Genomic DNA, 26287 nt, shown 5'->3' with positions numbered 1-26287 from the left:
ACTAACCCCTCTAACCTATGCATCCCGGGACACTAAGGGGCAATTTAGAATGGCCAATCAACCTAACCCGCACATCTTTGGGCTGTGGGAGGAAACCGGAGCACCCGGAGGAAACCCACACAGACACAGGGAGAATGTGCAAACTCCACACAGACAGCAACCCGAGCCGGGAATCGAACCCAGGTCCCTGGAACTTCACAGCAGCAGTGCTAACCACTGTGCTACCGTGCCGCCCCTGCTACCGTGCTGCCAATGATGGCAATTGGGATCAGGGTGGCACGGTGGCACAGTGGTTAGCACTGCTGCCTCACGGCACCACTGACCTGGGTTCGATTCCCGGTGTGGGTCACTGTCAGTGTGGAGTTTATGGGGGTTTCCTCCGGGTGCTCCGGTTTCCTCCCACAGTCCGGAAGATGTGCTGGTTAGGTGCATCGGCCGTGCTAAATTCTCCCTCAGTGTACCCGAACAGGCGTAATTCATGGTCTCCAAACTGTGGCCTTTTGTCTTTTTATCCTTCCATGGGGTGTGGGGATCGCTGACAAAGCCAGCATTTGTTGCTCATCCCTAATTAAGTTTATTTATTAGTGTCACAAGTAGGCTTACATTAAAACTTCAATGAAGTTACTGTGAAAATGCCCTAGTCGCCACACTCCAGTGCCTGTTCGGGTACACTGAGGGAGAATTTAGCATGGCCGATGCTAGCACTTTCATACCAGCACTTTCAGACTGTGGGAGGAAACTGGAGCACCCGGAGAAAACCCATACAGACACGGGGAGAACATGACCCAAGCCGGGAATCGAACCCGACTCCCTGTTGCTGTGAGGCAGCAGTGCTAACCACTGTGCCACCGTGTTGCCCCCTTGCCTGAGAACTGAGTGGCTTGCCATTTCAGAGGGAAGTTACAAGTCACATGTAGGCCAGACCCGGTACGGACAGCAGAGTTCCTTCCCTAAAGAGCCAGATGGGGTTTTTGTGACAATCAGTTCATGGTCACTCTGAGATTTCTTTATGAATTGAATTCAAATTCCACCAGTTGCTGTGATGGGATTTGAACTTGTGTTTCTGGACTCTTGTGTAACCGGGGCCTCTGGATTACTAGCCCAGTGGCAATACCACTGCACCACCTTCTATCTCCCTCTTGGGCAGCTAGGGTGGGAGAAACACCAATATTGCACCCGTTTTGGGCTCTAACTGAGAGCCACCCTTCATAGCATCAACTGTGGTTCAGCATTAGGTAGCACTCTGACCTCGGAGTCTGGGTTCAAACTTCACTCCAGGAATTTAATATAATCCCGAGCGATACTCTGCTGCAGTACTGAGGGGGTGCTGGACTGTTGGAGGTGCTGTCTTTCGGTGTGAGGTTAAACCGAGGTGAACCCAAAATAACTCTCTGGAGGTATTTGAAAAAGAGCAGCGGATGTTCTCCCTGCTGTCCTGGTCGATGTTTAACTCTCAACCCACATCGGTGAAACCAATTATTGCGTTGTATGACTCATTATTGTTGATGGGATCTTGCTGTGCTCACTGGCAGTGAGCAAATTATAACAGCACGTAACTGGCTGCGAATCATAGAACCAAAGAAAAGTTAGGCTGCGGAAAGAGGCCATTCAGCCCATCGTCAGCCGGCCAAGAAAGAGGAAAAGGAAACTAGCCCCTCATCGGGATAGGTGGATTGGCCGTGTTAAATTGCCCCTTAGCGGACTAGTTGGGGTAAATGCATGGGGTTATGGAATAGGGCCTTGATGGGATTGTGGTCAGTGCAGACTCGATGGGCTGAATGGCCTCCTTCTGCACTGTAGGATTCTATGATTCTATGATTTTAATCCCATTTTCCAGCACCTGGTCTGTAGCCTTGTGGGTAAATCTTAGCAACACCCTGAATGAACCTTGTTAAAGATATGGAAGTTCTTTATGTTCTTTTGTAAGTTTTATGCCATTGACATGTGCTGACCTGGCAGTGATTTTCCTGTTGTCTGTCCAGTTTATGTCTGAGTTGTTGAACTGTACACTGAAGTTCCGTGTTCTGTTTGTGTTCCACCTCATAGCTGCACAAGACCAGACAGATACACATCTTAAAATCAGGCCAAGCATTTCCAGCTGCATTCAAGCTTTCAGAGACATTCCAAAGTAATCGGGAGTGTCCCGTTCTCTCCCACCCCCCCTCAATGATGTTGTGGCCAACATTCATCCCCCAACCAACCTCAATAGAACAGATTAACTCATCATTTATCATGCTGCTGTGTGTGGGATCTTGCTGTGTGCGTATTGACTGCTGTGTTTCCACAGTGTGGTTACCAGATCAACAGTTATCACGGGCCAAAGACAGATGAGGTTTTGCAGTCACATTGGAGTCTCAATTCAACATGGTTGGACCCGTTTTACAGGCCTCAAGATGGATGCCAGAATATCCAATTTAGCAGGGGAGAGGCCAATGCCTCGCCTGTACCTTTGGGCACAATAGCAGTGCACTGGCAGCCAACCGAGGGGAAGGCAGGGCTTATTGCAATATTGAAACCAGGTTCCTGCTCACACAGACTCCTTAACAGTTTGCTCTGAAGCTTTCAGTCCACGAGCTCAGACTACAGGACTCTAGGTCTTGAGGAGCTTAACAAGCAAACCTTAACCAACCTTAAATCCTAGACAACACACACAAAATGGTGCAAGGGCATTTTGGGAATAGAATTTGGTTTGGACACATTAGACATCGTGCTATGGTAGTCAGCATGTGCCTGAACCAAGAGGCCCAATGAAAGTAGGACCCTGGGATAAATCGGCATACTTGATATGAGCTACCCACACTGGTCAAACCTCCAGAGGCAGCTTGCTCAATGCTAGTGCGTCAGGCCACTACGTCTCATCGGTGGCATTGTCCAGGGCATCTATGGCAGGGATTCTATGGATTCTATGACTCTAAAGAGAGTCCCTCAGTATTTAACAGTGGGAGCCCAACAACCGGGATGACAGATGTGTTTGCGCCTCCTTTACACTCAGAGTAACAATCCCAACATAACATTTTCAGTTCCATAGAATTCTATGCAGCCATAAGGAAGTAGAAGCCAGAGATCATAGAATCTCTATAGCGCAGAAGGAGAACATTCAGCCCACCGAGTCTGCACCGACTCTTCGAAAGAACATCTTACTCAGGTCCCCCATTTCTGTAATCCTGTGCATCTAAAATGGCCAATCCACCTAACCTACACATCTGGGGACACTAAAGGGGCAATTTAGCATGGCCAATCCACCTGACCTGCACATCTTTGGACTGTGGGAGGAAACCGGAGCACCCGGAGGAAACCCACGCTGACACGGGGAGTTCGTGCAAACTCCACACAGACAGTGACCCAAACCGGGAATTGAACCTGGATCCCTGGCGCTGTGAGGCAGTAGTGCTAACCACTGTGCCGCCTTTGTTTCCACCAAACAAGCACATCCACCACCAGCCCACCGTTTAAAAATGACGTGTGTGCGATGTGTGCTGCAGGTGGTAGGGTTACTGCCACTGAGTGTATGAAATGTTCCTGTACTTACAATTCATTACAAGGTTTAAATCCTTTAACTTGCGCAAGTAAGATTGACTCTTCAACAATTTAGACTGGGAAATTATGATAACATTAGTTGTACTGAACATGAAAATAACTTGAAAGCGTTACCTGCGCAACAAGAAAAATTGCAGACATTGGGAAGGTTGAAGATTAACGTTGTGCATTCCACGTAAATTAGTGACTCAAATTAAGAGAGATAAATTCATTATTTAAATGTAAATTTGTGCACATTTAAAATCTTTAGGGAATGCCTTCTGATTGGAAATGTGACAAAATTATGCAGCATGGATTAATTAATATTAAAATGCAAAGGAAACCTCATTAGATGCTTGTTTCATGATAATAGCCTTTGAGAAAACTCATGTTTAAATCGCAACTGAGATACTGGCATAAAATCAAAAGCATTTTTCCACACTTCGACAAATCCCAGTACCTAAGAAAAACCAGGCAGTGTGCCTCAATGACTATTGGCCGGTGGCTCTGACATCCATCATTATGAAGTGCTTCAAAAGGTTAGTCATGACACAAATCAATTCCTGTCTCCCGGACTACCTGGATCCACTACAGTTTGCCTGCCGCTGCAACAGGTCCACAGCAGGCGCCATCTCCCTGGCCCTGCACTAAACCCTGGAACACCTAGATAACAAGGACACCTATGTCAGACTCCTATTTATTGACTATAGCTCAGCCTTCAACACTATTATTCCCATGAAACTCACCTCCAAACTCCATGGCCTGGGCCTCGGCACCTCCTTCTGCGACTGGATCCTGAACTTCCTAACTCACAAACCACAACCAGTAAGGATTGGCAACAACACCTCCTCCACGATCATCCTCAACACCAGTGCCCCACAAGGCTGTGTTCTCAGCCCCCTACTATACTCCTTATACACCAATAACTGTGTGGCCAAATTCCCCTCCAATTCGATTTTCAAGTTTGCTGACGACACCACCGTAGTGAATCAGATCTTAAACAATGATGAGACAGAGTACAGGAATGAGATAGAGAATCTGGTGAACTGGCGCGGTAACAATAATCTCTCCCTCAATGTCAACAAAACAAAGGAGATTGTCATCGACTTCAGGACGCGTAAAGGAGAACATGCCCCTGTCTACATCAATGGGGACGAAGTAGAAAGGGTTGAGAGCTTCAGGTTTTTAGGTGTCCAGATCACAGACAACCTGCCCTGGTCCCCCTATGCCGACATTATAGTTAAGAAAGCCCACCAACACCTCTACTTTCTCAGAAGACTAAGGAAATTTGGCATGTCAGCTACGACTCTCACCAACTTTTACAGATGCACCATAGAAAGCATTCTTTCTGGTTGTATCACAACTTGGTCTGGGCTCCTGCTCTGCCCAAGACCGCAGGAACTACAAAAGGTCGTGAATGTAGCCCAATCCATCACGCAAACCAGCCTCCCATCCATTAACTCTGTCTACACTTCCCGCTGCCTCGGAAAAGCAGCCAGCATAATTAAGGACCCCACACACGCCGGACATTCTCTCTTCCACCTTCTTCCTTCAGGAAAAAGATACAAAAGTCTGAGGTCACGTACCAACCGACTCAAGCACAGCTTCTTCCCTGCTGCTGTCAGACTTTTGAATGGACCTACCTTGCATTAAGTTGACCTTTCTCTACACCCTAGCTATGACTGTAACACTACATTCTGCACTCTTTCGTTTCCTTTTCTCTGAACGGTATGCTTTGTCTGTGGAGCGCGCAACAAACAATACTTTTCACTGTATGTGAATACATGTGACAATAATAAATCAAATCAAATCAAATCGCAACTGTCAGCAGAGGAATCAACGATTCACATCATTGGTGTATAGAATAATAATATATAACTTCTCCTTTTAATATAGCCTAGAGTAAGGGATTGTGTGTGGCTCCGAGATAGTGAGGCATGTTAGCAACAACAAGAACCTGTATTTAAACAGTGATACAGTGACCGGAACTTTCAGGCCATTCACACCGACGGGATCTTCTGGTCCCACCGATGGTGTGTCGCTATCACAGGTTTCCCTGCGGGGAGGTGTGCATTAACCAGAAGATCCCTGCCACTGGCAGGCCCCCCTCCCGCTGCGGCGTAGTGCGCGGTGAGTTGTGCCCGCCCAGTGTCCCAAGGGGCTACAGAGAGGCGTAATCCAGACTAAAACAATGATTCTCAGGTGCAATAAAGGAGAGATTGGGATTGGGGAGGGGGAGGGAGGGGGGGTTGGGGCGGTCACCACAAGCTTGGTCGATGGGGTGGGCTTTAGTGAGAGCTTTGACGATGGAGGTGGACAGTTAGAGGGTCTTCCAGAGTGTGGGGCATGGGTGGCACAGTGGTTAGCGCTGCTGCTTCACAGCTCCAGGGACCTGGGTTCGATTCCCGGCTCGGGTCACTGTCTGTGTGGAGTTTGCACATTCTCCTCGTGTCTGCGTGGGTTTCCTCTGGGAGCTCCGGTTTCCTCCCACAGTCCAAAGATGTGCGGGTTAGGTTGATTGGCCATGATAAATTGCCCCTCAGTGTCCTGGGTTGCGTAGGTTAGAGAGATTAGTGGGGTAAATATGTGGGTTACAGGGATAGGGCCTGGGTGGGATTGATGTGGGTGCAGACTCGATGGGCTGAATGGCCTCCTTCTGCAGTGTAGAGTTTCTATGTTTGTATTGATGATGCTAACCATCTCCTTTTCACCAAGGACATCGAGCCCATCTACCCCTCTATTCCACCCCCCACCGAGTCCTGGCCTCTAAATCCTTGAACAGGGGCCCAATCAGTCCCCATCTGCCACCTGTCCTTCCACCTCATCTTGAACAACTTTCCCTCTGACTCCTCCCACTTCCTCTATGGTGAAAGCTGTTAGTCTGGGAGCCCTTTGGATCCTAGCTCTGCCTACCCTTTTCTGGGATGTGAGGAACATTCTTTAGTCAATCCTGCTCAGTTCGCCATCTTCCCCTCTCTTCCCATTGCACTGTTGACCGTATCTTCCCCCACCCCACCCCACCACACCCATCTACCTCCAACTAGAAAATCGAGAAAACATCAACTTTGCTCAAATATCCAGCCAACTCTCGCCTTTGTTTGTTCCATCTCCAATTCTTCCCGTCACTGCCCCGACTTCTCTACTTTCATATCTGGGGGAATAGGCTGTCAACCAATATCTACCTTAAGCCCACTGACTCCCCCAGATACTTTGATTATATTGCTGTCACCTCAACCCCATTAGGCCAGAAGTCCATTCTTCCAGTATTTCTGTCTCAGTCAGGTCAGTTCTGATGATGCAGCTTTCCAATCTGTCTTCCTATTCCCTCAACCAAGGTTGATCGAGACTTTGACCATATTTATCCCATTTCTTGCACACCTGCACTCACCCCTCACCTCCCTCCCAGAACCACAGTCGTACCCTGCCCCCATTCCATCCACACTCTCCCTCCCCCCACTCCCCCATCCACACCTTCCAGCCCCTCCCCTATCCAATTCCATCAGTCATCCACCGGTATTACTGCCACCCCCCCCCCCCCCGCAGCGTGATTCCACACTAAATGTCATCTTCCCCTTGAACATTTTGAAGGCACTGTTCCTTCTTGACTCCTCTATCTGCCCCAGCCACACCTTTCTGCCCACCCTGCAACAAGTTCCATTTATGAAGGCTGCCTTCCCTTCCATGATCCAGGACGCCAGACACTTTCTCACTGTCCAGAGTGTGGCTGGCATGTGGACATCAAATGTGAGCACCTCCATTCATTCTGTAAACTCCAAGCTTCCAGTCACCTATCAGTTTAATTATCCGTCCCATTCCATCTCTGTCACTGGCCTCCAACACTCTTCCAGTCAAACTCAACTTAAAAGCTCAACCAATGACACTTCCTCTATTGATAAGGTATTTACAGCTTTCCGGCTCAACTGTTTTGTTTCATTCTTTCATGAGCTGTGAGATGACCATTTATTCTCCATTCCTAGTTACTCCTTGAGAAGGGGGTGGTGAGCTGCGTTCTTGAATTGCTGCAGTCTGTGTGGTGTAGGCACACCCACAGTGCTGTCAGCGGTCTGGATCAGAAATTGGCTAGCTGTAAGAAGACAGAGGGTGGTGGTTGATGGGAAATGTTCATCCTGGAGTTCAGTTACTAGTGGTGTACCGCAAGGATCTGTTTTGGGGCCACTGCTGTTTGTCATTTTTATAAATGACCTAGATGAGGGCGTAGAAGGATGGGTTAGTAAATTTGCGGATGACACTAAAGTCGGTGGAGTCGTGGACAGTGCGGAAGGTTGTTGCAGGTTACAGAGGGACATAGATAAGCTGCAGAGCTGGGCTGAGAGGTGGCAAATGGAGTTCAATGCGGAAAAGTGTGAGGTGATTCACTTTGGAAGGAGTAACAGGATTATAGAGTACTGGGCTAATATTAAGATACTTGGTAGTGTAGATGAACAGAGAGATCTCGGAGTCCATGTGCATAGATCCCTGAAAGTTGGCACCCAGGTTGATAGGGTTATTAAGAAGGCGTACGGAGTGTTAGCTTTTATTGGTAGAAGGATTGAGTTTTGGAGCCAGGAGGTCATGTTGCAGCTGTACAAAACTTTGGTGCGGCCGCACTTGGTGTATTGTGTACAGTTCTGGTCACCGCATTATAGGAAGGATGTGGAAGCATTGGTAAGGGTGCAGAGGAGATTTACTAGGATGTTGCCTGGTATGGTGGGAAGGTCCTATGAGGAAAGGCTGAGGGGCTTGAGGTTGTTTTCGTTAGAGAGAAGAAAGTTAAGAGGTGACTTAATAGAGGCATACAAGATGATCAGAGGATTAGATAGGGTGGATAGTGAGAGCCTTTTTCCTCAGATGGTGTTGGCTAGCACGAGGGGACATAGCTTTAAATTGAGGGGTGATAGATATAGGACAGATGTCAGAGGTAGGTTCTTCACTCAGAGAGTAGTAAGGGCGTGGAATGCCCTGCCTGCAGCAGTAGTGGACTCGCCAACATTAAGGGCATTTAAATGGTCATTGGATAATCATATGGATGATATTGGAGTAGTGTAGGTTAGATGGGCTTTAGGTTGGTTTCACAGGTCGGCGCAACATTGAGGGCCGAAGGGCCTGTACTGCACTGTAATGTTCTATGTTCTATGTTCTATGTCAGGGAAGGAGTTCCAGGGTTTTGACCCAGTGACAGTGAAGGAACGGCGATATATTTCCAAGTTAGGATGGTGAGTGACTTGGAGGGGAACTTGCAGGTGATGGTGTTCCCAGGTATTTGCTGCCCTTGTCCTTCTAGATGTTGTGGTCAGGAGTTCGGAAGGTGCTGCCAAAAGAACCTTAGTGAATTGCTGCAATGCACTTGTAGATACTGTGCATGGCTGCCACTCTGCGTCAGTGGAGGAGGGAGTGAATGTTTGAGGTGGTGGCTAAGGATGTCAATCAAGCGGGCTGCTTTGTCCTGGATGGTATTGAGCTCCTTATTAAGTACTTATTGAGTGTTGTTGGAGCTGCTCCCATCCAGGTAAGTATTCCATCACACTCCTGACTTGTGCCTTGTAGACGGTGGATAGGCTTTGGTGAGTCAGGAGGTAAGTTTCTCACTGCAGGATTCCTAGCCACAGTATTTAAATGACTAGCCCAGTTCAGTTTCTGGTCAATGGTAACTCCAAGGTGTTAATAGTAGGGGATTCAGTGACAGTAATTGCCATTGAATGTCAAGGGGAGATTTTTAGATTCTCTCTTGCTGGAGACAGTTATTGTCTGGCATTTGTGTGGTACAAGTGTTACTTGCCACCTGTCAGTGTAAGCGTGAATATTGTTCAGTTCATGCTGCACGTGGACAGGGATTGCTGCATTATCTGAGGAATCTTGAATAGTACTGAGCATTGTGCAATTGCCAGCGAACATCCTCCATGACTTGATGGAGGGAAGTTCATTGATGAAGAAGCTGAAAATGGTTGGGCCAAAAAACACTGCCCTGGGCAACTCCTGCAGGGCTGTTCCGGAATTGGGATGACCGACCACCCACAATAAAAACCGTTCGCCATTCACATCTCTTCTATGCCGGCTTTTTGTTTCTCTCCCTGTCCCACTATCATCACCTTTTGCTTTGCAGCATCATCATCCCTGCTGACGCTATGGGTGGGATTCTCTGATCTCGTCCGTACCCACCCCGCTGCCAGCGAGAGCAAAGGATTTGGCGCTCAGCCAAAACTTCATTCACTGCAGTGGGGATTGGCGAATTCCTGCCGCGGGTGAGCCCAGCCCTGTTTCTGCCTCTTACAGACCTTCCCTTCTTTTGATCTTTCATCCCCCCACTCCCTTTCTGTACTTGCCTCTGATCAACTTCCGTGACTTTTTGAAATACTATATTACCTCTGGTTTTCTCTGTCCTCAGTCGGAGCAGCTGCGTGATTCGAGCATGCTCTGTTCTCTCTTTAAACACTGTTTGTTTTGGAATTTGGTCTGGATACTATCAGTGATTCATTCTAGTCGGGTGAAACATGCGGCATGCATTGCTTGGTCTAAGGCACTCTCTAGTTACTATCATGTGTGGGATCAACGCTGGCCATTAATCAGTCAACAACGACAAACAGATTTAGAGAGGCCCTGCAGTGTTTAGGAGAACGGCCGGGTTTACCAGGCTCGGATACTCAGAATCAAAACAACCACCGCTGAGAAACGCTTTAAGAATTTCTCTTCTAATTAGATGGCAGGGCTTGAAACGAAAAAGATGTGTACACAGAATCATATCACCATGGTGACACTAAGTCTTCCAGACAGTTTGGAGATTTCAAATACTTCAGTACAAACCTCCAAAGTAATTAATATCAACATTATCAGTGAATTCTCAGGTGAAATATTAATGCTTAATATTTTGAGGCATAGTTAAGTCACATCTTCTTCGTCTGAAAGTTTATTTAAAACAAACACAGATGGTAGCAGAGTTTCTGCTACTTCAAGAGGCTTTGTCAGTGTGACATATGACTCCGATCAAGCTCAAACTGTTGGTGAAATAGATACTGGAACTGAGAGGAGACTGGATATCATATCCTGTAACTTCAAAATTAAAGCTCAAATGCATACCTCCACAAAGATGTGCTGACAAACCTGTGCTAACAGCTGACTGTAGAGTGGCTGATGAAACTTTCCCTCATTTCCTGATTGATTAATTAATTAATTAATCACCGTTTAAAATGACATTGTTTCCTCATCAGCTGGCATAACGCTGGCACAGTGGTTGACGCTGCTGCCTCACAGCGCCAGGGACCCAGGTTCGATTCCCGGCTTGGGTCACTGTCTGTGCGGAGTCTGCACGTTCTCCCCGTGTCTGCGTGGGTTTCCTCCGGGTGCTCCGGTTTCCTCCCACAGTCCAAAAGTCGTGCTGGTTAGGGTGCATTGACCATGCTAAATTCTCCCTCAGTGTACCCGAACAGACGCCAGAGTGTGGCGACTAGGGGATTTTCACAGTAACTTCACTGCAGTGTTAATGCAAGCCTACTTGTGACAATAATAAATAAACTTAAACCTAAACATCAGCTCTATTCATGGTGGCACAGTGGTTAGCATTGCTGCCTCACAGCGCCAGGAACCCAGGTTCGATTCCGGCCTCAGGTCACTGTCTGTGTGGAGTTTGCACATTCTCCCCGTGTCTGTGTGGGTTTCCTCCCAGTGCTCCGGTTTCTCCCACAGTCTAAAGATGTGCAGGTTAGGTGCATTGGCCATCCTAAATTGCCCCGTAGTGTTCCAGGATGTGTAGGTTAGATGGATTGGCCATTGTAAATGCGTAGGGTTATAGGGATAGGTTGAGGGGGTAGGCCTGGGTAAGATGCCCATTTGAGAGTTGGTGCAGACTCAATGGGCTGAATGGCCTCCTTCTGCACCGTAGGAATTCTATGGTCATGGTGCTTTTTTGCTTTCAACCGAATCCGAACACCGGCTAGGGACCAAACATTCAGGGAACCACTGCTGGCTTACTCTGTAACCACCATCTGACCATAGCCCGTTTTGGTCAATGCTGGTCTCGTTTCAAGCCCACTTTAATGATGGTGTGACTTTGATACATTAAATATCAATGGCTCAATCACGTGGGCCAGGTTCAGGTTTAAACTGCATGGTATTTCTTCCTTTGGAATCAATGCTCCAATGAGTTCCTACACTTCTGTGACTTTATGAGTTTCTGAAGCAAATGTTACCCAACCTCGCCAGTGGTAAGTCATCTGAGTGGTGGAACCCAGATAGAGACATGTGGGTGAATTTTCCCATCCCACTTGCCACGGGATCGTAGCGGGCGGGGAGTGGACCATGTGAAGGTCTGTTGACCTCGGGTGGAATTTTCCAGTTTTGGGGCGAGCTCAGTTGGAAAATCCTGCCCATGGTCTGGGACACACGATAGGGTCTTGGATGTGCATTGATAAATGAAGCAAGCTATTGAATTGCTTCTTGATTACGGTGCTTGTTAGCCCTACAACATGCCAACACAGTCAAGAACTGAACTGCTGGTTGCTGCTCTGTGCCCTCTGCTTCAGTGTAATTGTCACATTTTAAAATAAATACCACAATTAGTTTTAACCTGAACAATACTACAGCAGGATAATTTTGCAAATTTTCAGGCAAAATACCAGGTCCTTTGTCAGTGCCAGAACATTCCAACCCATTCCATTCACCCATAAGATTACAAATTTCCATTAGTCAGAGGCAAAAATTGGGCACTTTTTTCTTTGTGACCAGAAATTTCGAGACCAAATCCAAACACAACATCTATTATTTATAAATAATTCAGCAATAAGCAAGTGGAATCTAGATGCATTTTTTTGAGTGCAGTACTCTTCTCAATGAAAACAACTTCAACTCCTAACTCAGGGGATTTTTAACTATCTTTCATCTTGATATTTTTTCTTGCAAAACTTGTGCAAATTGTTTTTTTTTTTACTGAGCGTGATCCATGGATGTAAATAGGTGGCCATGATGTGGAGATGCCGGCGTTGGACTGGGGTGAACACAGTAAGAGTTTTAACAGCACCAGGTTAAAGTCCAACAGGTTTACTTGGTTGCAAATACCATGGTAGCAAAATGGGTGGCACCATGGCACAGTGGTTAGCACTGCTGCCTCACAGTGCCAGGGATCACAGGTTCAATTCCGGCCTTGGGTCACTGTCTGTGTGGAGTTTGTACATTCTCCCCATGTCTGCGTGGGTTTCCTCCGGGTACTCCGGTTTCCTCCCACAGTCCAAAGGTGTGTGGGTTAGGTTGATTGGCCATGGTAAATTGCCCCTTAGTGTCAGAGGATTCACAGGGTGAACGTGTGGAGTTATGGGGATAGGGCCTGGGTGGGATTGTGGTCGGTGCAGACTCAATGGGCCAAATGGCCTCCTTCCGCACTGTAGAGATTCTATGAAATGTTTTCCGTGAAAATATCCCATAACTACCTTGATCCCATTCTTTCTGGATCTTTGCAGCAAGAGAGATAAGCATTTCCAAAATCACTGTCTTTGCTGATGGTGTCTGGGGAGTAAGAATGTGCCTGGAAATAGCTGTACGTTTCATGGGGCGTTGCCAGGTGATATTTCTGCTGAAATCTTGCTGACGTTTACACCAGCGGGATCTTACGATCCCGCCAATGGCACACACCTACTGCAGGTTTCCAGGTGGCAAGGCTGACTTCAACAGGAAACCCCTTTGACAATGACGGGACCATAAAATCCCACCATCAGCGAGCGGCACGCCGCCACCCGCTGCCGCGAAACACACCACGGAGGGGGAGGAAAATCCCGCCCTTCCCTTTCCTGCTCTACCAGAGCCTCTTCAAACAGTCGCTTAGTAATGCAGAACTTGAATCTTGCTGGAAAGGGAGACATTTTGCTGAAGTTTTTCATTGTGTACTCATCAGGACAAATACAAGAATGCCAAATTTCAAACAATCACCACAATTTATAACTCAGGAGTAAAGGATGCTGATTGGTTGGCAAGTTCATTCTGATTGGCTGAGGCATTGCCATGGAGAAAGCAACAGTGAATTATAGGCAGCCCAAGCTCCTCATGTACAAGGCCTGAACATGTTCCTTTTATTTGCAGTGAACAGATCTCTGTGTGTGAATGTATGTCACTATTAGCAGGTTAAGTTGTTCTCTTGGATCATCAAACTTTTATAAGTTTGCATGAAAAATATTTTGGAGTCAGGTTAGACATTTGCAGGGAATTCTCCAGCTGTTCACGCCAGCAGGATTCTCTGGTCCCGCTGGCAGTGCACCCCTCCCACGGATTTTGTGGTGGCAAGGGGGTGACATCAAATCCCATTGGCAGGGCCAGAAATTCCCGTCGGGAGTGAACAGCACGCCACCTCCTGCCGCAGGGAATCACGTGGCTGGGAGCCTGGATAACTCCCCCTTTAGATCCCAGTTTGCTCTGAGCAGTTCCTATGTAACCGTCTATATGTGGTTTCCTCCACAGTTCTGGCACAGTTACCGCAGCAGAGTGGTTTCAGCTCCTAGCAGATTGCTCCTAGGAAGTCATTTCTGAGGTCGCCTGGTGTTTCCACTTAGGGAGCTTAACAGAAAACCAAGAGACTCTGCTTATTTATTCGAGCAGCAAAGGTAATTAATAAAGCAGGTTGGGGCCACCTAGATCTTCATAAAGAATGAGCATTTTGAATTGTACAATAAAGTATGGGTTTTGTAAACTTCCCCAAATCCCCGCTTCAGCTGCCTGAGACAGTCTAAAGAAGTTCCATGTGCAAAACTAACCAACGAGTTTCGAAAGAATTACAAAGACCGTTTTTTAAATAGTTTAAATAGCTAGTTGAGCACCGAACTACTGATTGATTGGTCTGTGTTTGCAGCTTCAGTGTAATTGTCACATTTTTAAATAAATATCATTATTAGTTGTAACCTGAACAGCAAGAATTCTTTTTTCATTCATCATGCAAGATGCCAGGGTCATTGTCAGTGACACAACACCCCAGCCCATTCCTTTCACTTTGCAATGATTGCAAGTTTCCATTCATTGGAGGCAAAAGTTGGACACATTCTTTTGTGAATTCAAATTTTGTTTTGGGACCAATGGCAATCAGGGGAAAACCCTCTGCTGGTTGGAGTCATACCTGACACAAAGAAAGATGGTTGTCATTGTTGAAAGTCAATCATCTCAGTTCCAGGATGTCACTACAGGAGTTTTTCAGGGTAGTGTCCTAGGTCCAACCAGCGCCAACTGCTTCATTAATGGCCTTCCTTTCATAATAAGGTCAAAGGGGAGGATGTTTGGTGATGACTGCACAATGTTTGCGACTCCTCAGCTACTGATGCAGTCCATGTCCAGTTGCAGCAAGACCTGAACAATATCCAGGCTTGGGCCAACAAGAGGCAAGTAACATTCACACCATACATAGAAACATTGAAACATAGAAACCCTACAGTATAGAAAGAGGCCATTCGGCCCATCGAGTCTGCACCGACCAGAATCCCACCCAGGCCCTGCCCCCATATCCCTACATATTTTACCCGCTAATCCCTCTAATCTCCGCATTCCAGGACACTAAGGGGCAATTTGAACATGGCCAATCAACCTAACCTGCACATCTTTGGACTGTGGGAGGAAACCAGAGCACCCGGAGGAAACCCACGCAGACACGAGGAGAATGTGCAAACTCCACACAGACAGTGACCCAAGCCAGGAATCGAACCCAGGTCCCTGGAGCTATGAAGCAGCAGTGCTACCCACTGTGCTACCGTGCCGCCCCAAGTGCCGGGCAATGGCCATCTTCAGCACAGAGAATCTAATCATCGCCCCTTGACGTTCAATGACATCAGCAGTGCAAAATCCCCCAGTGTCAATAGCAAAGGGGTTACCATTGACCAGAAACTGAACTGGACAAGCCAGCAACAGGTCAGAGGCTTGGAATTCTGCAGCAAGTAACTCACCTCCTGACTCCCCTAATTCTGTCCACTATCTACAAGGCACAAGTCAGGAGTGCTATGGAATACTCCCCACTCGCCTGGATGGGTGCAGCTCCAACAACGCTCAAGAAGCTCAACACCATCCAGTACAAAGCAGTTCACATCCACAAACATTCACTCCCTCCACCACCAGCCCACAGTGGCTGCAGCGTGTGAACCATCTACAAAATGCACTGCAGGAACTCACCAAGACTCATGAGGCAGCACCTTCCAAACCCACGACTGCCACATTCGAGAAGGACAAGGGCAGCAGATAGAAGAATCACCACCTGCAGTATCACCCCCAAGCCACACACCATCCTGACTTGGAAATTTACCACCATTCCTTCACTGTTACTGGGTCAAAATCTTGGACTTCCTCCCCAGCAGCACTGTGAATGTACCTACACCTCAGGGACTGGAGCGGTTCAAGAGGGTAACTCAGCACCACCTTCTCAAGGGGCAATTAAGGATGGGCAATAAATGCTGACCTAGCCAGCAGCACCCGCATCCTGTGAATGAATTTTTTAAAACTCTGATTTTTAGATAATTCAGTGTATGTTGTTCACTTGTAACTTCATGTGGAATCTGGATGGTCTGGAGTTAATGCAGCTCGCATTTTTGACACATCAGTAACCTATAACAGCTAATGAAGAGGAATAAGGAATCAGGAGAAAGATGATGATAATTTGTTCAGAGGATCCACAGCAGTTGGTGAAGTCAAAACTAAGACCAGCTTTTCTTGCTGCCAGAGTTTACTGACATTGTTCTGAGTCCACATCCCTCAGCTCCACCCAGTGTCCCAGCTATCCACCTTCTCATTGCTGTTAATACCTATCACCCCGTTCCTTAACAATGTAACTGACATTAACAATCCTTAACAATGTAACTGATAAGACATTGACATAATTTGTCAAGATTCAAGTGTGGCATCTTGGTGTTAATTCTATGGTGGTAAGGAATTGGAAAGACGTGAGGGCCTAGTGTCAGCCCTGGCTCTGCTGGGAAACCCTTTCTCAAAACAGTGGGATGCAAGAGACTCCCAACATCATTGAGGATCGTGAACTCACTGATGGTACTTGGAATGATATTTAGGTAAATATTAGGCTTGGAAACCATCCAACTGAGTCAGAAGGTGGTGGGTTCAAGTCCCACTTCAGAAACCTGAGCACACGGTCCGGACTCCCACTCGGTGCGGCACTGAGGGAGTGCAGCACTGTTAGGGCTACCTTCTTTCGAATGAGGTGTTAAAACAAGGCCCTGTCTGCCCTCTCAGTTGGTTGGAAAAGACCCCGGCCAGTATTTTACTGCCTCACTCGGGTGAGGCTCGTAAAATCCCGCCTGAGGCCAACGGAGAACTCTGTTCTGCGAGCCTACCATATAGTGCCATGGGAGCCGGAATTTTACCGGCATGTCCGCCTCGATGCCGGTAAATTTCCGGCTGCCATGGCACTATATGGTTAGCACTGCTGCCTCACAGCGCCAGGAACCTGGGTTCAATTCTGGTCTTGAGTAACTGTCTGTGTGGCGTTTGTACGTTCTCCCCATGTCTGTGTGGGTTTCCTCCGGGTGCTCCGGTTTCCTCCCACTTTCCAAAGATGTGCAGGTTAGATGGATTGGCCGTGCTAAATTACCTGCTAATCACCCTGTTAATCACCCTAATCTACACACCTTTGGACGCTAAGTGCCCCTTAGCATCCAAAGATGTGTGATTTAGGGTGGTTAGCAGGGTAAATATGTGGGGTTACAGGGATTGTGCCTGGATAAAATGCTGTGTCAGAGAGTAGGTGCAGCCTCGATGGGTTGAATGGCCTCCTTCTGCACTGTAGGGATTCTATGGTTATAATTTAGGTGAGAGCTGTCTGGTCTTTTGGTCAATATTTATCTCCAACAGACATTATTTCAAGAAAGATGATGTTGTCATTCTCTGGGATCTTGCTGTACAGAAATTGGCTGCTGAATTTCGCTCTGTTACAATCATAGAAACCCTACAGTGCAGAAAGAGGCCATTCGGCCCATCGAGTCTGCACCGACCACAATCCCACCAAGGCCCTACCCCCATATCCCTACATATTTTACCCGTTAATTCCTCTAACCTACGCATCTCAGGACACTAAGGGGCAATTTTAGCATGGCCAATCAACCTAACCCGTACATCTTTGGACTGTGGGAGGAAACCGGAGCACCCGGAGAAAACCCACACAGACACGAGGAGAATGTGCAAACTCCACACAGACAGTGACCCAAGCCGGGAATCGAAGCCAGGTCCCTGGAGCTGTGAAGGAGCAGTGCTAACCACTGTGCTACCGTGCCGCCCATACCACTGTGCTACCGTGCCGCACAATGGCGATTACCCTTCCAGAATACTTCCTAGGCTGTGAAATCTCAGGGTGGGGAACATATAAACGCAACTCTTCATTTTTCCACAAATTACAAAGAATCAGATTTTTATTTACCAATGGGATGTGAAACTGCTCTGATAGATATGTAACTTGTAACCAAAACCCTTTCTCAAAACAGTGGGATGCAAGAGAATCCCAAGATCATTAAGGATCGTGAACTCACTGATGGTACTTGGAATGATATTTAGGTAAATATTAGGCTTGGAAACCATCCAAGCTGTAAGCCGAAAAGCTGCCCAAATGAATCTCAACTCTCCGATTCTCGGTCTCCTGAGACAGATACAGCACAGAGTAAATGAAATATACAAACTGCTTATGTTATTGTGTCGCTTACACCCACCACCATTCTGGCCTTTGAATGCATCACCCAAATAAAGGTCCAAGGAGTGGTAAGAAGGTGGGGGGAGGGAGATCTATGGAGCATTTGGTCGATTAAAGAGCCAGTCTATGGTATGAGAGTGGGCTGTTACTAAAAGGCTGTACTAAGCACAGTCTGCATTAAGATTCACCAAATATACCGTACTTCATTCACACCCATCGAGATAAAAACAATTTGCTCCCAACCACTAGTTCAACCACACATTGAGTATTTTTATGAAACTTAATTCTTACCAATGCATCATTAAGATAAATTGGGCAGCATGGTGACACAGTGGTTAGCACTGCTGCCTCACAGTGCCAGGGACCCGGGTTCGATTCCCGGCTTGGGTCACTGTCTGTGTGGAGTCTGCATGGGTTTCCTCCGGTTTCCTCACACAGTCCAAAAATGTGCGGGTTAGGTTGATTGGCCATGATAAATTGCCCCTGAGTATCCTGGGATGTGTAGGTTAGAGGGATTAGCAGGATAAATATGTGGGGTTGTGGGTATAGGGCCTGGGGTGGGATTGTTGTCAGTGCAGACTCGATGGGCTGAATGGCCTCCTTCTGCACTGCAGTGTTTCTATGATTTCTATGATAAGATGGACAATCTGCAATTATAGACTGAACTTACACGCAAAGAATAGAGAGAGAGACACACAGGGAAAAGGAAATGTGGCATGAAAAATATAAAAATGTTCCTGTGTAAATATAACTCTATATACTAAAGGCTGAAATACCTCAAAGAGGTCTTAGAGCTGGTGTCACTCTAGAATCATAGAATCATAGAATCCCTACAGTGCAGAAGGAGGCCATTCGGCCCATCGAGTCTGCACCGACCACAATCCCACCCAGGCCCTACTCCCACATATTTTTACCCACTAATCCCTCTAACCTACACATCCCAGGACTCTAAGGGGCAATTTTTAACCTGGCCAATCAACCTAACCCGTACATCTTTGGACTGTGGGAGGAAACCGGAGCACCCGGAGGAAACCCACGCAGACACGAGGAGAATGTGCAAACTCTGTTTTATGTTCAGAAAATTAAGTTCCCAGGCACATGTTAAGAAAAAAAGGACCTTAAACACAATGATAGAACTTGGTACTCCTTAGACATGAGTTAGCAGCTGGGAGGCAGTCTGGAAGAATACTCCAAGTAGATAGGACCACTCAGCTCTAACAGAGTCCACTGGAGTGTTTTTGAATTAACCTATTGGAGTGAAATCTCATGGGATCTGTCATCAGCCTGATTTCCTTCCTGTCCTCACGCCAGCCAGGTGATAGATCCATAGATTCTCTGCAGTGCAGGAGGAGGCCATTTGGCCCATCAAGCTGTACTGACCCTCTTATCCAGGGCCAACCCCTCCTTCCGCCCTATCTCTGTAATCCCACATATATAACCCACTAATCCCCCCTAACTTACACATCTTTGGACACTAAGGGGAAATTTAACATGGTCAATCCACCTAACCCCACATATCTTTGGACTGTGCGAGGAAACCGGAGCACCTGGAGGAGACCCACGCAGACACGGGGAGAACATGCAGACTCCACACAGACACCCAAGGCCAGAATTGAACCTCGGTCGCTGGCGCTGTGAGGCAGCAGTGCTAACCACTGTGCCACCCATATTTTCAGCTCAGGTGTACAAGTACAAAGCAAAATCTATCCATTGATGCTCTCACCGACCAACCAACCAACGAACACCTCCTCCTCCCCTCCAACCCAGCTCTATAGCTTCTCCTGAGCGGGTGTGGGAGGACCTGGAGCAGGAGTAAACATTGAGGGCATATCAGAAGACCTGAGCTCAAGTGGAAATTTCAGTGCAGTGCTGAGGGAGTGCTGCTCAGTCTTGTGGATGAGACACTAACCTGAGAGCCCCCTTGGTTCTCTCTGCTGGATGTTACAGATCTCACTGAAAGAGCAGCAGGGAAGTGTCGTGGCACTGCCCAACCCGCACCCATATCACCCAAACACAGGTCAGCTGTCCATTATTACATTTTGTCTGAGAGTCCTTGCTGGGTACAAATTGGTTATTGCATTTTCCACCTAATGGTAGTGACTACACTTCCAAAGTATTTAATCAACTGTCAACTATTTTGGAACTTACATTAAAAAATAGTTTAAAGTTTTTCTGCAGTGAGGCCGGGGTGATTTACTGGCCCAAGATCATGGAGAATCTGAACATGGCCTTGAAGTCACTTACTGAATGTAAGGATGGAGGAGGAGATAAGGACTCAAGACAGCAGCCAGAAGGTTTTGCTATTCACTCCTGTTAACACCGTTATCAATGATTACCATTACTATTGGCTGCCATTACCACCATTACCACTGATTACCATTACTAGCAACTACAATTGCCACTTATTACCACAAATTATCATTACTACTGACTACCATTAACACCATTACCATTGATTACCAAGACTATCGATGACCATTAACACCATTACCACTGGTTACCATTACTATTACTGCCATTACCATTGCTGTAGCTCTCTCAGTAATTGGATTCTGGTGCCATTTCTTGGCAGAGAAGATGAATAAGAGGGTTGGTAAACTGAAACTAGAAATGTCAATAGTTGTTGAATCAAGCGTTCATTGAGATTGCGGGGAGAGGTGCAGAGGGGAGGGAAGGGTGGAAAATGGAGTCCATTTTGTTTAATTTGTACAGTAGTTTAGACAAACACAAATTATATGTTGTATCTGTTTAAATATTTTGCCAAAATGTAATCTTACCTCTTCTGGATGTCTTCAAGGATGCTGCGCACTTTCTCGAGCTCACGCTTGAGGCCATCCACCTCGGAAGAAGGGTTTGATGATTTGCATAGCAGCTCCCTGAGCTCTGCTTCTTTCTGACACAGCAGTAACTCCATCCCTTTCTTCTCTTCTTCCTTCTGTAACATGGCCGTGTTGAGCGCCAGAATGCTGCACCAAAACCACGACACATTGTTAGCAATGCACTTTCCCGACCCACACTGCTGAATAGTCACACTGATTGGTCTCATCGGTTCAGCAAATGGGCACTTTGCCTTAAGCAATCTAAATCCCACTGTGCCCGCCCACCCGCCATTAAATTTCACCATTTGGGCAAGATTGGCAATTGTTGTCCTTCATTCCTTGCATCTGGGTGACTTGCTGGGCCACTTGAGGGCAATCAAATCACATTAGTCATAGAATCATAGAGTCTTACAGAAAGAGGCCCTTCGGCCCATCATGCCTGCGCTGGTCATTAGTCTATTCTAATCCCATTTTCCAGCATTTGGTCCCTCGTCTTGCATGCTATGGCGTTTCAAGTACTCATCTTCAACATTGTGAGGGTTCCTGCCTCTAGGAGTCACGTGTGGGCCTAGACAGAGTAAAAGCATGGGACAACCGGCTGGGCTGTACACAACAATCTGAGAACCTCACTCTCACTTTTACTAAGGGCAGTGGTTATTTCCTGATTTTTAAAAACTGAAATCAAACTGCAATGGTGGACTGGATGACTTTTTAAAAAGTATTCTTTCTACAAAGATTCCGACCCTCCTAAAGTTTAAAGTTTTAAAGTTTTTTTTAAAGTTTATTTATTATTGTCGCAAGTAGGCTTACATTAACACTGCAGTGAAGTTAGCATGATAATCCCCTAACCTCTACACTCTGATGCCTGTTTGGTTAAACTGCAGCGGCACAGTAGCACAGTGGTTAGCACTGCTGCCTCACAGCTCCAGGGACCGGGTTAAATTCCTGCAGTATAGGGATTCTGTGATTCTAGGAAGATCAGTTGATGGAGTGTATGTTTTGGGGATGGAACAGTCCAGCGAATAAAGCAAGGTCACTGAAGACAGAGGGAATTTAACCCGGTCCCTGGAGCTGTGAGGCAGCAGGTCACTGTCTGGGGGGAGTTTGCACATTCTCCTCGTGTCCGTGTGGGTTTCCTCCGGGTGCTCCGGTGTCCTCCCACACTCCAAAGATGTGCAGGTTAGGTTGGTTTGCTATGCTAAATCGCCTCTTAGTGTCAGGGGTATTAGCAGGGTAAATACGTGGGGTCGGGGTGGGATTGATGTTGGTGCAGTCTCAATGGGCCAAATGGCCTCCTTCTGCAGTGTAGGGATTCTGTGATTCTAGGAAGATCAGTTGATGGGGTGTATGTTTTGAGGATGGAACAGTCCAGCGAATAAAGCAAGGTCACTGAAGACAGAGTGAATTAAAATAATTAAAATGAAATTCTATTCTCCAGCATTTCAAAGAATTAGAGATGATTTTGTTGAAACAGACAGGGTTCTTGCAGAGCTCGATGAATATTTCCCTGGCTGGGAAGTCTAGAATCAGGGGCACAGTCTCAAAATAAAAGGGAAGCCATCTCGGACTGATAGAATCATAGAAATCCTATAGTGTAGATGGAAGCCATTTGGCTCATCGAGTCTGCACTGACAACAGGCCCTATCCCCGTAACCCCACGTATTTATCCTGTTAATTCCCTGACACTAACAGGCAATTTATCATGGCCAATTCACCTAACCCGCACATCTTTGGAGTGTGGGAGGAAACCGGAGCATCTGGAGGAAACCCACGCCGACATGGGGAGAACGTGCAAACTCCCCACAGGCAGTGACCCAAGCCGGGAATTGAACCCGGGTCCCTGGCGCTGTGAAGCAACAGTGCTAACCACTATGCCACCGTGCCGCCCCCAACAGTAAGGACACTCCTTTAGCATCGAACGGGAGTGTCAAACTTGATTGTTGTGCTCAAGGCTTGGCGTGGGACTTGAACTCACAACCTTTGGAAGGAAAGGCAAGTGTGCTACTAATTGAGCCATAGGACTCAGATTAGGTAGTGAACCTTTGGAATTCTCCATCTGTGGCAGCTCGGTCATTGAGTAGAATCCTCCATTCTGTACACAAAGCCCTGGCTGGGGTGAGAAAGCCGGTGTGTTGTACACACTGCACCGCCTGCTTTACCCGCTACATCGTGCAGCAATCTGTGCAGAAACGAATGTGGAGTCACAGCCTATGCCCTCACACTGGTGGCACAGGTCCGGACAAATCCAGCAGCCGGGAAACCCTCAATCAGTGAACCTTTTTTAAAACAGGAAACCGCACCCCCATACACACAGAGACACCCACTCCCCACAGACATGGGGGACACACCCCCACAAGCAGAAGGAAACACTCCCAAACTGATAAGGGAAACTCCCACTCAATTGCCCCTGGGCCCAGTGGAGGCAGTGCCGGGGAGCAGTGCCGGGGCAGTGTCAGGGAGCAGTGCCAGTTTGCCAGGGTGCCAGAGTCAGTGTCAGGGTGCCAAAAGCACCTTAGAAAGCAATCTTTCTGGTTGTATCACAGCTTGGTATGGCTCCTGCTCTGTCCAAGACCACAAGAAACTACAAAGGGTCGTGAACGAAGCCCAGTCCATCACGCAAACCAGCCTCCCATCCATTGACTCTGTCTACACTTCCCGCTGCCTCGGCAAAGCAGCCAGCATTATCAAGGACCCCCACGCACCCCGGACATTCTCTCTTCCACCTTCTTCAGTTGGGAAAAAGATAGAAAGGTCTGAGGTCACGTACCGATCGACTCAAGAACAGCTTCTTTCCTGCTGCCATCAGACATTTGACTGGACCTACCTCGCATTGAGTTGATCTTTCTCTGCACCCTAGCTATGACTGTAACACTACATTCTGCACTCTCTCCTTTCCTTCTCTATGAACGGCATGCTTTGTCTGCATAGCGCGCAAGAAACAACATTTTTCACTGTATGTTAATACATATGACAATAATAAATCAAATCAATGCCAGGGCCCCAGGGGACAGTGCCAGGGTGCTGCTCGGGCATAGTTACCTGGGCACCACTGGAGAGTTTTCTTCGCCTGGTTCATGTTGTTAAAAGGCAGTTGTAAACCTTACCAACATCATGGGGAATTCCAAATGTGGGAGGAACGACAGGGAGGGAGAGCCTTTTAATTATATGGAAATGTATTGAAATGAGGTTCCCAAACCTCCTGGGCAGGAACCCTGTTACATCAGCAACAGGGGACGGGGAGGAAAAGAAAACAAGATCACCTCTGGCGGGACTCTCCTTTTCCAAGTTGCGTGATATTTTGTGCCCACATCGCCGTTTGCACTCGCAGCGAACACGGGTGCAAAGTCACGGCCAGAGACTGAGCGATTTCTAGATTTGAAAGACATCAGGGGATATGGGGATAGTGCAGGAAAATAGCGGTGAGGTCGATCAGCTGTGATCGAGTTGAATGGTGGAGCAGGCTCGAGGGGCTGAGTGGTCGACTCCCCTTTGCGACGCGCCTGGGTGGCTTCCTTCATATTGTGAACATCAAGCTGGTTTGGGAAATGGAATTTTTCCATAAAAATAGGAAAAGCCACCGAACATTCTCCGTTCCCCAGTTGAGCACCAGAAACTCTATCCCGTCAGTCAGACAGGCATCGGGCATTGATCTCGAGGTACCGATGGGTGGACCATAAGTGGCAACAATTACATCTCTCACCCCCACCCCAGGCCTCGCCCCAAACCCCCTTTCCAACTTCCAACTCAACTCTGTGGAAGAACGAAATCTTTACCCCTCCCCGGGTTCCACGAGTGCTGGTGAGTCCAGTGCCCGCGGCTCACCGATGGAACCTGAATGAGGCCTGACTATTAGACTGGCTCCAGCCCATTGCTGAGGCTATGGGGGACTCCGTAAGACTAGAGACTAGTGAACAGAGACTTGCCCTCAATATTCCCAAAATATTTGCAAAGCCCCATTCTATAATAACTAACTTTTAACGATTGTGCTGGTTATTTCTCACTCTAGTTTCTTCACTCAAGCACAGTACAGTTACTCAGTCAGAGAAGTCATTAACCTTTCCCTGAATTCAGCAATCATTTGTGAGTTTTTGAGGTTGTTCATCTCAAACTGCATTCTTTCTTTACAGTTCTGCTCCAGTTGGTTCTGCAGAGTCTGGATTTCTTTGTTGTACATGTTGCGAGCAGCTACCATTTCCTCTTCCATTTCTTGAATCCGCATTAAATCTCTGGAATTTTCAGACTGGACGTAGGGAAAAACATGTAAAGTTAGTTAAACGCAGCATGTGGCGTGACGAATAGTTAGAAAACAAGCTGTAATAATTCCACCAACTCCAGTCTTCCAACACCACCTTTACTGATAACCAAAGGAGGAACCACACCCAGCTTACAGCAGGACCCTCAGCACGGTGGCACAGTGGGATCTCACAGCGGTTCGCATGTGGCACAGTGGTTAGCCCTGCTGCTCCCGTTCAGTGCTAAGGGGGTATCCTTAATGTTGGGGGCAGCACAGTTGTGCAGTGGTTAGCACTGCTGCCTCACAGCGCCAGGGACCCGGGTTCAATTCCCGGCTTGGGTCACTGTTTGTGCGGAGTCTGCAAGTTCTCCCCGTGTCTGCGTGGGTTTCCTCCGGGTGCTCCGGTTTCCTCCCACAGTCCAAAAGGTGTGCGGGTTAGGTGGATTGGCCATGCTAAATTCTCCCTCAGTGTACCCGAACAGATGCCGGAGTGTGGCGACTAGGGGATTTTCACAGTAACTTCATTGCAGTGTTAATTGTGTGCAGTTCTGGTCACCTCACTATAAGAAGGATGTGGAAGCGCTGGAAAGAGTGCAGAGGAGATTTACCAGGATGCTGCCTGGTTTGGAGGGTAGGTCTTTTGAGGAAAGTTTGAGGGAGCTAGGGCTGTTCTCTCTGGAGCGGAGGAGGCTGAGGGGAGCCTTAATAGAGGTTTATAAAATGATGAAGGGGATAGATAGAGTGAACGTTCAAAGACTATTTCCTCGGGTGGATGGAGCTATTACAAGGGGGCATAACTATAGGGTTCATGGTGGGAGATATAGGAAGGATATCAGAGGTAGGTTCTTTACGCAGAGAGTGGTTGGGGTGTGGAATGGACTGCCTGCAGTGACAGTGGAGTCAGACACTTTAGGAACATTTAAGCGGTTATTGGATAGGCACATGGAGCACACCAGGATGATAGGGAGTGGGATAGCTTGATCTTGGTTTCAGATAAAGCTCGGCACAACATCGTGGGCCGAAGGGCCTGTTCTGTGCTGTACTGTTCTATGTTCTTTACATGTACTTGTGATGCTAATG

General features: G+C 47.4%; 1 protein-coding gene across 1 annotated transcript in view; it reads right to left on the bottom strand.

Annotated features, from left to right (window-relative positions):
• LOC144507601 (uncharacterized) overlaps positions 1–26287 on the bottom strand; it is a 61264-nt gene that overhangs the window by 17778 nt on the left and 17199 nt on the right. Inside the window, exons 3-5 of the mRNA XM_078234756.1 lie at positions 25029–25213; positions 20932–21120; positions 1953–2046 (exon numbers count right to left, since the gene is read on the bottom strand). Coding sequence (XP_078090882.1) covers positions 1953–2046; positions 20932–21120; positions 25029–25213 — 468 coding nt within the window. The remainder of the gene's footprint in view (positions 1–1952; positions 2047–20931; positions 21121–25028; positions 25214–26287) is intronic.

The sequence above is a fragment of the Mustelus asterias genome, chromosome 19 (assembly GCF_964213995.1).
Source record: "Mustelus asterias chromosome 19, sMusAst1.hap1.1, whole genome shotgun sequence".
NCBI lineage: Eukaryota > Metazoa > Chordata > Chondrichthyes > Carcharhiniformes > Triakidae > Mustelus > Mustelus asterias.
Note: the sequence above shows the minus strand (reverse complement) of the source record. Positions and strands in the feature narration are given on the sequence as shown.